The sequence below is a fragment of the Dama dama genome, chromosome 1, assembly GCF_033118175.1.
Source record: "Dama dama isolate Ldn47 chromosome 1, ASM3311817v1, whole genome shotgun sequence".
In the NCBI taxonomy this organism is placed as follows: domain Eukaryota; kingdom Metazoa; phylum Chordata; class Mammalia; order Artiodactyla; family Cervidae; genus Dama; species Dama dama.
The window spans coordinates 64,445,156-64,462,170 of record NC_083681.1 but is presented as its reverse complement, the minus strand read 5'-3'; the positions used below and the strand labels follow the sequence as shown (position 1 = coordinate 64,462,170).

The window sequence follows — 17,015 nt, the reverse complement described above, 5'->3', positions numbered from 1 at the left end:
CATTTAGGAACTTTTGATTTTTCTGATGAACTTTTTGCTGGTATGCTGCTGTTCTGGAACTATGATCTCATATAACATTTCCCAGGTGAATGCATACTGTTCATCTCTAGGCATAATTTGCCAGATATAGCATTAAGGAAAAGTGTTAGTCTCTCAGTCATGTCTGATTCTTTGTGACCCCATGGACTATAGCCTGCCAGTCTCCTCTATCCATGGTATTCTCCAGGCAAGAATATTGGAGTTGGTAGCCATTCCCTTCTTTAAGAGATCTTCCCAACAGAGGGATCGAACCTGGGTCTCCCACATTGGAGGCAGATTCTTTATGATCTGAGTCTCTAGGGAAGCACATATAGTGTTAATTCAGCTTTAAATGTTTTCCAAAAGGGTGTAACAGGATGCTATTGTATTTAAGAAATCCTCTCACCTGTGATTTGAAAAATGCTATTACAGCATATCACTCTATTGAGTAATTTTTCAAGAATAAGAGAAAAAGATTTTGTAGGGTGAATGGTAGGTTAGATGAGATTTTTCAGGCAAGCCGGAAATCAGACAAGTCTCTGAACCTGTAGTGGACTATTCAGTCCCATTGATTTTGAGGAAAGTCAGGTTGGTATTGATTTGACTTGACATTGACTAAGAGTTGGTTCCTTCTTCGTTACCTAGCTCCAGTGCCTCAGAAGCCAGCGAGGACTCCAGAGATGTGCAGACAAAAAAAGCAAAAATCTCTTCTTCCTTGGATACCATTTTGGACTGAATTTAGCAAAAACAAACCAACAAATCAACAAAAACAAGTACATAAGAAACACCAAGGAATGTAGAATTTCCAAGACTAAGAGAGTTTTATTCTCTAGGCCTGCAATATTTGCTTTTATTTCTGCACATGTATCCTTGGTTCCTGAAACCAAGACTGAGGCCATAAAGCAGGTGGCAGGGAGACAGACAAACTGCAACCCACAGCTCAGCGTTATCTCTGGAGTCACAGGTCGGCAGGTCTTTGTTACAGAGCCCATGACCGTGCTCTGCCGGGGAGGCAGCTGCTCTGTGACACAGGGAAACTGCTGCTTCTAAACTACTGAGCAGACCATCATGTTTTTCTTAAGTTACATAGTAGGCCCATAGTGGTGATACCTAGGAAGCCAAACTATATTTCCATCTTGCAAATGAATGAGAAATTTGGACTAGTAGAATGTAAGGTTTCAGAAAAAGTGAAAATATGTACAATCTGGGAGATCTAGATTCTGCATTTGGTTTCCCGAGATGAAGGAAAGCACTCCAAGATTTCCTTTTTCCTTCTTGGTCCTATAAACTTCTTATGGTTAAAGAGTTCTAGCCATAAAGATCCTGTCTTTTTAGTGAAAAAGTTAACTTTTTTCAAAAATAAAAACAATCAGGTTTAGTTTTATTTTTGTTTTCTGGTTATGAGCATGATGTTTTCTCATTATGAACAAGTTCAGACAGTGAATAAAAGTTTGGAGAAAAAACAGGCATCACTACTGATACCTCGTAGTAACATTTTAGTTAATCTTTACAGTTATGTGCATATCCAGTTCTTTTTATGTGCAGATATTGTACATTGCTAAAGTGAGTCGAGAAGATCCCTTGGATAAGGAAATGGCAACCCACTCCAGTATTCTTGCCTGGGAAATCCCATGGACAGAGGAGCCCAGCAGGCTATAGTCCATGGGGTTGCAAAAGAGTAGGACCACAACTTAGTGACTAAACCAAAAATAACAAAATTTTCACTGGTCAACATATCATAAGAGTTATGTTATGTCTATTAATATAGCTCTTACTATATTTCTATCACTATTTTTTTTTTATTAGTTGGAGGCTAATTACTTCACAACATTTCAGTGGGTTTTGTCATACATTGATATGAATCAGCCATGGATTTACACGTATTCCCCATCCCGATCCCCGCTCCCACCTCCCTCTCCACCCGATTCCTCTGGGTCTTCCCAGTGCACCAGGCCAGAGCACTTATCTCATGCATCCCACCTGGGCTGGTGATCTGTTTCACCATAGATAGTATACATGCTGTTCTTTTGAAATATCCCACCCTCACATTCTCCCACAGAGTTCAAAAGTCTGTTCTGTATTTCTGTGTCTCTTTTTCTGTTTTGCATATAGGGTTATCGTTACCATCTTTCTAAATTCCATATATATGTGTTAGTATGCTGTAATGTTCTTTATCTTTCTGGCTTACTTCACTCTGTATAAGGGGCTCCAGCTTCTCCCATCTCATTAGGACTGGTTCAAATGAATTCTTTTTAATGGCTGAGTAATATTCCATGGTGTATATGTACCACAGCTTCCTTATCCATTCATCTGCTGATGGGCATCTAGGTTGCTTCCATGTCCTGGCTATTATAAACAGTGCTGCGATGAACATTGGGGTGCACGTGTCTCTTTCAGATCTGGTTTCCTCAGTGTGTATGCCCAGGAGTGGGATTGCTGGGTCATATGGCAGTTCTATTTCCAGTTTTTTAAGACATCTCCACACTGTTTTCCATAGCGGCTGTACTAGTTTGCATTCCCACCAACAGTGTAAGAGGGTTCCCTTTTCTCCACACCCTCTCCAGCATTTATTGCTTGTAGACTTTTGGATAGCAGCCATCCTGACTGGTGTGTAATGGTACCTCATTGTGGTTTTGATTTGCATTTCTCTAATAATGAGTGATGTTGAGCATCTTTTCATGTGTTTGTTAACCATCTGTATGTCTTCTTTGGAGAAATGTCTGTTTAGTTCTTTGGCCCATTTTTTGATTGGGTCATTTATTTTTCTGGAATTGAGCTGCAGGAGTTGCTTGTATATTTTTGAGATTAATCCTTTGTCTGTTTCTTCATTTGCTATTATTTTCTCCCAATCTGAGGGCTGTCTTTTCACCTTACTTATAGTTTCCTTTGTAGTGCAAAAGCTTTTAAGTTTCATTAGGTCCCATTTGTTTAGTTTTGCTTTTATTTCCAATATTCTGGGAGGTGGGTCATAGAGGATCTTGCTGTGATTTATGTCGGAGAGTGTTTTGCCTATGTTCTCCTCTAGGAGTTTTATAGTTTCTGGTCTTACATTTAGATCTTTAATCCATTTTGAGTTTATTTTTGTGTATGGTGTTAGAAAGTGTTCTAGTTTCATTCTTTTACAAATGGTTGACCAGTTTTCCCAGCACCACTTGTTAAAGAGGTTGTCTTTTTTCCATTGTATATCCTTGCCTCCTTTGTCAAAGATAAGGTGTCCATAGGTTCGTGGATTTATCTCTGGGCTTTCTATTCTGTTCCATTGATCTATATTTCTGTCTTTGTGCCAGTACCATACTGTCTTGATGACTGTGGCTTTGTAGTAGAGTCTGAAGTCAGGCAGGTTGATTCCTCCAGTTCCATTCTTCTTTCTCAAGATTACTTTGGCTATTCGAGGTTTTTTGTATTTCCATACAAATTGTGAAATTATTTGGTCTAGTTCTGTGAAAAATACCGTTGGTAGCTTGATAAGGATTGCATTGAATCTATAGATTGCTTTGGGTAGAATAGCCATTTTGACAATATTGATTCTTCCAATCCATGAACACGGTATGTTTCTCCATCTGTTTGTGTCCTCTTTGATTTCTTTCATCAGTGTTTTATAGTTTTCTATGTATAGGTCTTTTGTTTCTTTAGGTAGATATACTCCTAAGTATTTTATTCTTTTTGTTGCAATGGTGAATGGTATTGTTTCCTTAATTTCTCTTTCTGTTCTTTCATTGTTAGTATATAGGAATGCAAGGGATTTCTGTGTGTTAATTTTATATCCTGCAACTTTACTATATTCATTGATTAGCTCTAGTAATTTTCTGGTAGAGTCTTTAGGGCTTTCTATGTAGAGGATCATGTCATCTGCAAACAGTGAGAGTTTCACTTCTTCTTTTCCTATCTGGATTCCTTTTACTTCTTTTTCTGCTCTGATTGCTGTGGCCAAAACTTCCAACACTATGTTGAATAGTAGTGGTGAGAGTGGGCACCCTTGTCTTGTTCCTGATTTCAGGGGAAATGCTTTCAATTTTTCACCATTGAGGGTGATGCTTGCTGTGGGTTTGTCATATATAGCTTTTATTATGTTGAGGTATGTTCCTTCTATTCCTGCTTTTTGGAGAGTTTTAATCATAAATGAGTGTTGAATTTTGTCAAAGGCTTTCTCTGCATCTATTGAGATAATCATATGGTTTTTATCTTTCAATTTGTTAATGTGGTGTATTACATTGATTGATTTGTGGATATTAAAGAATCCTTGCATTCCTGGGATAAAGCCCACTTGGTCATGGTGTATGATTTTTTTAATATGTTGTTGGATTCTGTTTGCTAGAATTTTGTTAAGGATTTTTGCATCTATGTTCATCAGTGATATTCGCCTGTAGTTTTCTTTTTTGGTGGCATCTTTGTCTGGTTTGGGAATTAGGGTGATGGTGGCCTCATAGAATGAGTTTGGAAGCTTACCTTCATTTGCAATTTTCTGGAAGAGTTTGAGTAAGATAGGTGTTAGCTCTTCTCTAAATTTTTGGTAGAATTCAGCTGTGAAGCCATCTGGTCCTGGGCTTTTGTTTGCTGGAAGATTTTTGATTACAGTTTCGATTTCCTTGCTTGTGATGGGTCTGTTAAGATCTTCTATTTCTTCCTGGTTCAGTTTTGGAAAGTTATACTTTTCTAAGAATTTGTCCATTTCATCCAAGTTGTCCATTTTATTGGCATAGAGCTGCTGGTAGTAGTCTCTTATGATCCTTTGTATTTCAGTGTTGTCTGTTGTGATCTCTCCATTTTCATTTCTAATTTTGTTAATTTGGTTCTTCTCTCTTTGTTTCTTAATGAGTCTTGCTAATGGTTTGTCAATTTTGTTTATTTTTTCAAAAAACCAGCTTTTAGCTTTGTTGATTTTTGCTATGGTCTCTTTAGTTTCTTTTGCGTTTATTTCTGCCCTGATTTTTAAGATTTCTTTCCTTCTGCTAACCCTGGGGTTCTTCATTTCTTCCTTCTCTAATTGCTTTAGGTGTAGAGTTAGGTTATTTATTTGGCTTTTTTCTTGTTTCTTGATGTAAGCCTGTAATGCTATGAATCTTCCCCTTAGCACTGCTTTTACAGTGTCCCATAGGTTTTGGGTTGTTGTGTTTTCATTTTCATTCATTTCTATACATATTTTGATTTCTTTTTTGATTTCTTCTATGATTTGTTGGTTGTTCAGAAGCGTGTTATTTAGCCTCCATATGTTTGAAGTTTTAACAATTTTTTTCCTGTAATTGAGATCTAATCTTACTGCACTGTGGTCAGAAAAGATGACTGGAATGATTTCAATTTTTTTGAATTTTCCAAGACCAGATTTATGGCCCAGGATGTGATCTATTCTGGAGAAGGTTCCGTGTGCACTTGAGAAAAAGGTGAAGTTGATTGTTTTGGGGTGAAATGTCCTATAGATATCAATTAGGTCTAGCTGGTCCATTGTGTCATGTAAGGTTTGTGTTTCCTTGTTAATTCATAATAATATACTGTATGTACTATAATACAACCCTATCCCAAATGTACATTTAAGCCTTGTGTATTGAATAGGGCTGTGACATGCATCCTTTTAAATACATCTCTGCAAGGATGTCTGATGATCCCTTCAGGATAAATTTCGAGTTTCTGAATCCGATGATAAGCACATTGATGGTTTTGAAGCATATCACCAGATTACAATTTGGAAAAGTATGTTAGTTTATGTCCCTACTAACTGGGGACATAAAAGCAGTCATTTTAACACTTTGCAAACCTATTGGTGAAAAGTGATCTCACTGAATTCACGTCACTCTGATTCCTGGGGTGGGAAAACATCTTTTTGTGTTCTTTTTGACCATCCTTCCCTTCCCTCCCGTGCCCTGCGAATTGTTTGGGAGCTGAATTTCCTGTTGAGGTATTTATCCTTTCCTGATTGGTTTTCAGTTCTCTTCATGTATAAAAATATCAACTCATGTATCATATGTTGCAAATAATGCCCCTCTTCACTTGATATTTGTCTTAAAAATTTACCGTGCTTTGTATCACTAACAGGTTTTAATTTGTGGAGCTTCCCCAGTGGCTCAGTGATAAAAAGAATCTCCCTGCAGTACAGGAAGCACAGGCTTGATCCCTGGGTCAGGAAGATTCCCTGGAGGAGGGCATGGCAACCCACTCCAGTATTCTTGCCTGGGAAGTTCCACGGACAGAGGAGCCTGGCGGGCTACAGTCCATAGTGTTGCAAAGAGTCGAACATGACTGAAGCGACGGAGCACAAAGTCATCAATATTTTCCTTTAGTATTTAAAATTTTGACTTTGCTTAGGAATATCTTTTCCACCAAAGATTATAAAATAGTACTTTATATTTTCTTCCAATACTATTATGGTTTTGATATCTGTACTATCTCAAAATATTATATTTTCTTTTGAATGACTAGACAATTATCTTAATCCCTTTATACAACAAAGGTAAATCTTAAAATCATAGAGAAAACCCAAAATTATATTTAAGTCAAAGATAAATTCTTGGGTTATCTGACCAAGACAACAAACATTAGACTCATTTCTCCCCCTTACCTGGTATTTCGTTTGAAAAAAGAATATGGTTTTAATCTTTGGTTAAAATGTGGCTTTGCCTGATGTAGAATTTCTTTTATTTTCTTTTTAAGGTCACTGTGGCAGGAGTCTTGTACTGAGAATTAACGCAGGGTTTCTTTTCCGCTATGACTACAAGGGAAAAGCCCCAGGGACAGCCAGTTAAATACACTTTCTACCTCCTCGGACCTTGGCCTGAATGGGACATAGAGGGGAGGGTTGGCCCCATTTTCTCAATAGGCACAGGGGCTGGTGTCAGGGCAGCCAGTTTGGGGTGGGGTGGCCTGGGACACATCTCTTTGCATCCCTCTGACTTCAGTGCCTGCTGTTAAAACTAATCTGGATAATCAAAAAAAGAAAAATCTCGAGTACCAGACAGTTATAATCAGCAACATTTGAAGAACGTCATATGACCATGGAGGCAGGAGCCAAAAAAAACAATGTCAAAATGTTAGCCTGTCAATACAAGAAAGAGTTAAAATCCTCAAATCCCAGTTTGGACTCATGGGGTGCATATGAATTTTTAATACACAAACCATATCCCCTAGTGGCAGTAAGAATATTTGCATGCCTCACCAATTGTGTTCCTCAGTCTGTTGAATTGTCTAAAGACCCTTTGATGACAGTGTGGGGAAATGAATGCAGTGACAATAGTGGATATATTCCAGTCATCCCAGCAGTGTCCTTAGATTCATACCAGTGAGAATCTAGCTGCCCACCACAGCTATGCTGCCATTTCAGACCAGTCATGGAGTCCTGGTGACCTCAAAGGGTCTTAGAAAGGGGCTGGGGGTGTGGGAGAGGAATAAAGGACACTAAGTGAAGTGAAAGCATTAGTTGCTCCATTGTATCCGACTCTGTGACCCCATGGACTGTAGCCCACCAGGCTTCTCTGTCCATGGAATTCTCTGGGCAAGAATACTGGAGTGGGTTGCCATTCCCTTTCTGGAGGATCTTCCCCACCTAGGAATCCAACCTGGGTCTCCTGCATTGCAGGCAGATTCTTTGCCATCTGAGCCACCAGGAAAGTCAAAGGACACTAACTTCTCTTGAAATAGCTGGGGCAGCAAGCCAGGTACGACACCCCCGCATGTAAATGAGGCCAGACCCCAACCTTTTCCCTGGGTTCCTAGGGTTTTTTTAATGAGAGGTCTCCAAACATCCATAACTTTTCCCCACCTAAAACCAAAGAGGAGGCATGAGACAGACCCCTGACCTGAAATCACAAAGAATGGTTCAGTAAGATGACGCTGGCTTCTCTACGGTGGTTAATGGGGCTTGTGGGTCTGTGGGATGTGAAGGTGCAGATCTAGGAGACCCTAAGTTTGGAGCTTCAGGGTCCTTGGTTCTGAGTTGGTCCTGGAATCTGCATTTTATTTATCATGCCTGAAGCTGATGGTCCTCTTCCACTCTCTGAGAAACCGAGACCTTTGCAGGTGTCTTTGTCCAGCTTGGCTAGAGCCCTAATTCTGACAAGTAGGAGGGAACTATGACTAAGGCTGTAAAGGCAAGAAGAAAAATGTGCCGTCCACATTAGGGGTTTCTCGCAAGTCAGTATGCTAAAGTTTGAATAAGAAAAAAGAGAATGGCTCACAAGGTATTCCCATGGCAACTGGAATGTTCTGTGTTGCTTTCCATATTCTTTAAACTTTGAAGCAAACCCACTTGCTCTCCCATCACATCTATCCACATGGAAATAAATAGTATGGTTTTCAGCAACCCTTACTCTAGTAGGTCTCCTGTTTTAGAAGTCACCGAACATGTCAGGAGTTCTGGCCTTTGAGACTGATTCGTATGGTCATGAATTGAATTTGCATGCCACGCCTGGGAGGAGTGGGAGTGAAGTCACTCCACATTGAGTCTTTGATTAGCTACAGAGCTTTTCTGCCCTATGTCATAGGAGAGACTCTAGAGTTGGCAATGACCTTTTATCAGGGAGTTGGAATGTCTGTGAGGATCCCCAGGGAATTGCTAGAAACTTGGATTCTTGCCAAATGGTGTTTACCATGTTTGTCCAGCTTTCTCAAAATTAGCAGGCCAGCTCAGGGCAATTCCCAGGGGCTGGGTACAACCCATGTAGTTAATCTTGTTGGAAACAGTGTTTCTAGCATAAAATTATGGGTCATTCAAAAATTCCTCATTCTGTCTTACTATTGGTAGCTGATCTTTTTCTGATACCTTTTTTTGCAGCCCAGTTAATGTGGGCAATCACACAGGTTTTGAATATTTAATCCAAGATGGAAACAAGGACCAAAGGGAAAGAAGAACTTGAAGCTCTGAGTAGATCTCAAAAACCAACAAAAATATTTTGCTGCCTAATTAGCACCTTAATAAGATTGAATTTAAGCCTCCCAATCAAGGTTTTTTTGTTTGTTTGTTTTTTTCACTTTGCTTTATTGCTAGAATTAAAATTTATTTGGATTTAAAACATTTTTTACTGGAGTACAGAACTCTATTCAATACTGTGTAATGGCCTATATGGCAAATTGATGGGTTTTAATTTAGTTCCAGATGCTTCTTTTTTCAAGTCACATTGTTTGATTGGAACAAAGAACAACAGCTTTGTGGTGGCATTTCAGATTGTGCTTTGTCCTGCTTCTCTAAAGTGGACATAACTCTTGTCTCTCTTCTTGTCCCTTAGTGCTGGAACTTTGCCTGTCACCTTCCGCTGCTTGGAAGAAAATCTGGGGATTGATAAGCGTGTGACTAGATTTGTCCTGCCAGTCGGAGCAACCATTAACATGGATGGTACAGCCCTTTATGAAGCAGTGGCTGCCATCTTTATAGCCCAAATGAATGGCGTCGTCCTAGATGGAGGCCAGATTGTGACCGTAAGGTGAGTGAAGTGGGTTGGATAAAGCCCTGAAACAATCCTTTACCCTTTTGTCCCTTCCACACTAGTTCCATTTCACAGAGGCCACTTCAGTTTCAGTTATCCGGGTAGAAGGATGGTGAAAGAAGTAAAAGAGAAGAGGAATCATTGGCAAGCTCAAAGGGAAGATTGGAAGAGTAATGAATTAAGCGGCTCACACTAATATCTTCTGTTTGTATTGCCTATGTGAAATTGCTTCAGAAATTTGATATTAGTTGATTTTTAACCATCTTGTGATGTTCCAAGGCAGTTACTTCTATGTTTATTTAATAGATGAAGAAGCACAGGCTTTGGGAGCTTGGTAGTTTGTCCGAAGCTGTAATACTGTCAGTAATGAGCCAGAAGGGCTGTCACTGGGACCAGTATCAACTGACTCTGGGTCCAGTTTTTCTTAAAATATGCTCTCTTCAGCATTCCAGGGAATGACAGCATAACCGATAAAGTACTTGGAGGAAGAGATTCCTCAATACAGCACATAACATTTTATTACAAATAAATAGTAATTTTTTTTGTTTTTGCTAAAGCCATTTTACCTATTATTTATCATTTTTAAAAATTCAGAAAGAATACTTTTCCAATATGTCATTAAAAACATATTGCTTCTCTGCAGACTTAAAGATCATACCTACTTGTATGTATTAACTTATCTAATCCTAACAACCATCCCAGGAGGTATGTACTTGTCTCAGTCAGCTCAGGCTGTGTAACAAAATACCACTGACTATTTGGCTCAAACAGAAGGTGTTTATATCTTACAGTTCTGGAGGATGGGAAGTCCAAGATTAAGGTGCCAGTGGGTTCAGCTCCTGAAGAATGTCCTCTTCCAGGCTTGCAAATGACTGCCTTCTAGATGTTCACTCACGTGGCCTTACCTTGGTACCTGGAGAGAGACAGCAAGTTCTCTTATGTCTCCTCTTATGAGGGCACTAATCCCACCGTGAGAACTCTGCCTTCATGACCAAGGCTCCATCTCCAAGTACCATCACACTGGAGATTAGGGCTTCAACAAATGAATTTTGGGAGGATGCATCTCAGTCTATAGCAGTACTGTAAAGGAGCCTCAATTTCAAATAATGGGACAATAATCACATCTTCTAGAGGTGGTTGAGAGCACTGTGGCTGATACGTAGTCACCTGGCAAGAAATCTTAGCTACTAGTATTATTACTACTATTGATGCTTAATCAAATACCGTACTCCTAGCATATGAGAGAAAAATGTGACGGTGATATAGTGAATAACAGGATGTTACTTAGTGGAAAACATGCTTTACATCAGATTATCAAACCTTCTAAGTCATGTCCTAACAGACTGTGTACAGGACTGCCAACCACCCTTGCTTTTAAATTCAAAGACAAACCAACCTCCCTCACTTTAAAATTCAAAGACGAATGGGGCTTTTTAATGTCTCTGAAGTCTCCCATCGATGAAGCAACCATGCTTCCCATCAAGCTCACATCATTAGATGAGAACTTGCAGACTGGACCAGGTGATTGAGATTGTGCTTGAATTATTTAAATTTATCCTTTATTTTAGTAATGATAGTACTGAGAATTTTCACTGGACAAAGGATAAAGTTGGCCAAATATATTCAATACTGGTGGCCCTGGCAAGTTCAACCAAATCTGCTATGTTTGTAGACATCACAAGGGCTGTCTCTGGGAGACACCACCCCCCCATGGAATATATGTAGTTCATATACTCCATATGTAGTATATGTATATGTAGTATATGTAGTTAAGTAGTTTTCTGGCTACTACATAGTATATGTAGTATATGTAGTTCCAATTTAGTCAGAGAAAAATAGCCAAGTCTAGCTTCACTGCTGTGCTTCCAAGTACATTTCTCATCTTCTCATTTCCCTGCATGTAGCAGAACAGTGGCCAGGAATTCTCAGCTGTGAGAAGGGATCAAGAGACATAAAGAGGCAGCATGACATTGGAATCGAGCAGACGAGTGCTCAAATCCCAGCAGACCATGGACAAGCTGAGTGACCCTGAGTTTCTCCACCCGTCCAGTTGGTGGTACAACCAGATGTACCTTGCAGGGTTACTGTGAGGTCCTGCTGTGATTAATGTGTGTGTGGTATTTTGTACAACATCCAAGAACCAGCCAGAGGAGTGAGCCAGAGGAGTGGAAGGACGTGGAAAGCGGGAAGGGATAAAGAGAGGGAAGATCTCGGCCCAGGGGTTATTGCAGGACATAGAGTTCCACAGATAACCCGTCTATGTTCGGGTCAGGGAATAACTGAGATGGAGGAACAGAAAGGGAACCAACTTTCAGGAAGATTTCTTTATAGAAGTTTGTCTCACACAACCAAGGGGTAACAATGTGGCCACGGTACCCAGGGATGTGTAAGAGTGACTCATAAGGTTTTAAACAAAACAGCCTCGGCCAAGACCGTTGGAACTTGGGAAGTTCCCCTTCCCTCGTGTGTTCTGTCCATCTTGGGGAAATGGCTGAGAATTCCCACCTGCCAGCTCTTGGGACTTTAGGGAAGTTTTCATCGCAAAGCGGCCTCATCTTGCCCAGCTTTCCCAATGAAAATAAAAATTCACATGTATTAGGGGGAGGGGAATTTGCAGTGCGCCAGCCTCTTCTAAGTGCTTAATTTTTGAGCTCCTGCATACTCCATGAATGAGAGCCCATTGTTACCTCTTGTTTTACAGATAAGGGAATCAAGGCACAAAGAGGTTAAGTAAGTTGCCCAAAGTCACGTGCTTAGTAAGTGGCAGAATTGGGGTTTGAAGTTGGGTCGTTCAACTTGAGAACCTTCTCTGATAACCACTACTAATTACTCTCTCCTATGACCTAAGTGGATGCCCCACCACCCCCCAAAAATGGAGCTCTTTAAACTCTTACATCAGCTCCATATTGCTGGGGCAGGCTAAAAGCAAAGATGGGTTCTAATCCCACCTAGGAGGAGTATCTGTTTTGTGACAAGCCTAGGTGGGGGGAGGATGGCAATATGGAAAAACCAGTGCAAACCATAAAACCTCCTGGAAACTTTCTTTCCTCATGTGTAAGATTAGGTAAATTCAGATTCCTTTTGACTGTAATACCAGGGTTCTATACATGGACATACCAACTGGCAAACCAGTTTGGGAGTCTGATTCTTTGTTTGAAGCCAGAAGACCTACTGTAAAACCTCTATAAAAACTGTAAAAAAAAAAAAAAAAACCAACTTTATATAACCACAGAGAAAGCAGCCCCCTTTTTCTTTTCAGCAGTCAGAAAAGCAAGTTCAGAATCCATATTTTCATAAACTGTCCATTCAGAAATGACAGCTTTTATAAATAGCATCCAAAATAGAGGGAGAAAAAGGTCACTGTCCTTTGCTGGACCACAGAGGCCCTCTGGTGTCTAGATGGGGTGCTTGAACCCTAGATTAAACTCGTTTCCAGAGACAACTTCAAAATGGCACTGGGTATGCCCTTGGCGCTCCTTGCAAAGCCAGGAATGAGATGTTTCAGGAGGAAGGTCTCCCATTGTTTTATTATCATTTCTTGGCACCCTCCTTCTGAATAGTGTATTTTCCAGCCCATGGTGAAATGTCCAGGCATCTAAAGCTTAATGTCATTTGGAATTCTGTCAATTTGTTTCCCCGATGTCCACTCAATTGAGTCTGGATATTTGCTATTCCGAGTTCTCATGTTAATGTTGGCAATGACCTCCTCAGACTCTTGCCACTTAGTCTAGAAGTCTCTGTTTCTCACAGAGACATAAAGACGTAAGCAGAAATGAATGCAGTGGTGTTCCTGTGGAAGGATTAAGGGTGATTTGTTTTTCTTCTTTACTATTTCCTTGCCTGCATTTAGAGTCATGCTTACCTTATTTGAGCCCTGTGATATATTTGGCGAATTGCATGTCATGAGGGGGGCAAGACTCTGATCCATGAATTTGTAAGCTTCCATCAGGCTGAGCAAAATCCAAATAGACCTTGTTTCCTGGGTCTTGGTACTCCAGATTTCTCTATTCCTTGGGAGGAAAATGGGATTTTATGACTGCTGGGAAAATTAGAGCTTAAAATTGCCTGTCAGTGATGGTTTTGGCAAGGCTACGTTCTCTTCCTTTGACCTGACCTTTTTTGTTCTCACAGCCTCACAGCCACGCTGGCCAGCGTTGGTGCAGCCAGTATTCCCAGTGCGGGGCTGGTCACCATGCTCCTCATTCTGACGGCTGTAGGCCTGCCGACCGAGGACATCAGCCTGCTGGTGGCTGTGGACTGGTTGCTGTAAGTGTCTGTGGGTGCGGTTCTGCTGGGAATGTGAATACCGCCACCCGAGGGTGGACAAGATGCAAGGTTGTGCCAAGATCTTCTTCGCCAGTCCCCATGACAACTCTCACTTCCTCCCTCCTTTCTTCTCCTTAACATTTACTGAGTGCCTCTTTGGGAACCAGAGAAGAAAAAGAATGTTTGAGGGCTTCAGAGTTTAGTGGAGGAAGCAAATTAATTAAAATACAAAGTTAAAAGCAAAGCTATAAGGGACCAGTTACTGTTGGAGCATGCAGGGGATCTCAAGACTGAGTGAACGGATTAGACTGAGTGAACAAAGCACAAAGGAATATATACTGTATGACTCCATTCATGTGATGCTCTAGGAAAGATAATGTGATCTCTAGCAGTAAAAAGAGATCATGGTTGCTTGGGCCCAGAAATAGAGGCATGAGGATTAACTGGGAAGGGCACAAAGAAGGCTTTAGGAGTGACAGAAATGTTCCATAGACACCGGTATGCACAGGTGTTCACAAGTGGAAACTCGTCAAAACATATACACATTTAAAATGCGTACATTTTATTGTATGTAAATTATACTTCAATAATGTATATTTCTAAATTGCACACACATAGAATAATAGTGATAGTCACCCATCCCATACTAAGATGGAAGGGCAGAGTGGAGAAATCAGAAAACAAGGGAAATGGCTACTGAATACTATGTGTCAGCTACACTGAATCCTTCACAGCTTTCTCTAACAATGCTGAAGATTTGGTGTTATCACTTCCATTTTAAAAATAAGAAAACTGAGGTTTAGGGAGAATGAATAGATTTTCAACCCTAGGTCTGCTTGGGTTTGGAGGCCACCACATTCATAATCATGGTCACATTCAAGTTCCTGAAGGTAGTGATACCTAAACTGGATCCTAACAGGTAGGTAGAAGTTACCCAGGTACACATGGAGTGGGGAATAGGACATTCTGGTCAAGGCAAGCCTACACAAAAGCACAGAGGCAACAAATAAAGTGGAGACCTCTGAGTGGTTTGGTACTGTTGGAGCACAAAGCATAAGGTAGGGAGTGGTGAAAGGTGACGTCAGGCAGACAGACAGCCTTGAGGCTGCGCAGAGCCGCTTGAACTTGGCAGTGTACATGTAGCCCAGGCACACTTTCCCAGTGAAGGACATTATCCTAGTGTGAGACTCACTATCTATTCCCAAAGGTGAGTCAGTCTATCCAGATGGCCCCCAATAGGAGGCTGGCATCTCCTTGCTAAGGTCTTACTGGGGCTCTGATGGTCTATGGGATGTACACTGATACTTCCAATCCAGTCCTGGCACTCCGTGACAGGGGCCAACCCTTGGCTTCAGAGTCAGAGGCTCAGAATGACGAGTGCAGAGATCCAAAGTGTTCACACTTAATTTTGTAAAATTGCCCTACCTGCCAGTAGCAATTTTTCTGACATTTATTGACACAGATTTTAAGAGCCAGAAGCCACATTTTATGGACTTGAGTTCCTCCATGCTCAAAGAGGTTCCACTTCTCTACAAGCACTCTTCTGAAGAGAGAAACATGCAAGTGGCCGAAGGGAAGAAGGACATCTTGGAAGGTTAGAAGGAAGCCTGGTCTTTCTAGAAAACTTGCCTGTTCTTGAGGTTTAGTTAGAAATCAGAAGTGGACAGAATCTGTTCAACCCAGGAGGGGGCACGGATCTTCCCGACTGGTTCATCTGTCACCAGAGAAATGCCCTGGAAATGCCTCTCATGGGAGGTGAATCTTACCTGTCTCTGCCTGTCTCTCCCAGTGGGGGCAGCAGGGGCCTTAGCACTAGTTTGGTGGTTCTCTGTGCCCTGTGCTGGCCCCAAGGGGCAGGCTTTCTCATGATGTTCATCCAAACAAGGCAATTATAGGGGCAGCTGAGATTGGTTGGTGGGGTTTGGTGGAAGGATTTGGAGGAAATAGGAAAAGAGAGACTAAGGGGTGGGGTCAGTTTTGGTTAGAAGGAGGACAAAGTGGAAATAAAGACGTTGGCAACTGTTGGGGACAGAGCATACAGCAGGAGCTCAATAAATGCATGCTAAAGTGACACACAGAGCCGCTTTGTGATAACCAGGGGCCTTTCCACACGTGAAGAATGACAGAAGAAGCTATTAAAGTCCCAGCTGCTTCCCTTGTGACTTTAGCTTCCTCTGCCTCTTTGACCTTTGAACTTATGTTGTTCGGGTCCTTCGCCTGCTCCAGCTACATCGCCTACTCTCTTCTTGGACTTGTTGCCAAGGCCTGAAATCCACCGTTAGAGATTCATCTCTTTAGCAATGATTAGTATAGATGCTGCCCCCCCATTATAATGCAAATTCATTTAAGTGGAAAAATGCACTTGTATTATCAGGAATAGAGGTGATATTTGGTGGGTACCACCGTGTTCTTTACATTAGTTTACAGTTAATCCATAAAGGGATTAACTGTGGTGTGTTTCACAGATGAGGGAACTGAGTGTCAAAAGGCACAGGATAGCTTGTGTGGCCAGGTCAGGACCCTTCACACCACCTCACACAGTTTCCTAGTTGGTACCCAGGAGGAGGCACAAAGGGGTTCAGAATCAGAGAGGCTGGGAAAAACAAGCTGACTTGGGGCACCCTTGGTTCTACATACTAACCAGAGAATTTTTTGTCTGACTTTTTTTTTTTTCCCTCTCCCAGGATTAAAACAAAACAAAACAAGGAGGTTAAGTGGGGACAAACAGGGTACAATGAAGGTCTCAGCCACTCTTAGACTCCAAGTCCTCCGGCCTCCTTGGATCAGCCATTGTGGGCTGGTCTTCCTGGTAGTCATCTTCTTCCAAGCCTCTTGGAGGAGAGTCAGCTCAGGAAACATGCACAACCCTGCCTCCTCCTGACCTAAATGTCAGCGAATGGGCGCTCACAGGCTCACACCTGCGCCCAGAGCAAGGTGTCCTCATTCCAGAGGTGAAACATGCTAGCAGGAGGGAGTTGGCTGAACAACAGCAAAAACATGATGATCCGTTTGGATTAACTCTATTGATGAAATTGCATATGAGAAAACGTCATTGCAGGCTACAACTGGAAAGGGTAGAGTGATTGAAGAACTTGCTTCTAGTTCTGGGGTCTGATCTCAGAGGGAAGGAGGCTCTGTGATCAAGGGGAGAAAGGCAGAGGTGGGAGCCCCAGGTCTGAACTCTGCACCTACTCATGGGGGGCCTGGGGACTAGTTACTTACTTTCTGGATTCAACTTTGTTATGTGGACAACGGGAACAGTAAACCTACCAGCTTGAAAGTGCAGTCTAGACCCCCATGCCCTTGAATGCCCTTCCAGTTTTA

The 17,015-nt window shown here is 41.4% G+C and overlaps 1 protein-coding gene across 2 annotated transcripts in view; it reads left to right on the top strand.

Annotated features, from left to right (window-relative positions):
* SLC1A2 (solute carrier family 1 member 2) overlaps positions 1–17,015 on the top strand; it is an 88,196-nt gene that overhangs the window by 56,382 nt on the left and 14,799 nt on the right. For both annotated transcript variants that reach the window (XM_061151924.1, XM_061151933.1), the window contains exons 8-9: positions 9,228–9,422; positions 13,557–13,691. In XM_061151924.1, coding sequence (XP_061007907.1) covers positions 9,228–9,422; positions 13,557–13,691 — 330 coding nt within the window. The remainder of the gene's footprint in view (positions 1–9,227; positions 9,423–13,556; positions 13,692–17,015) is intronic.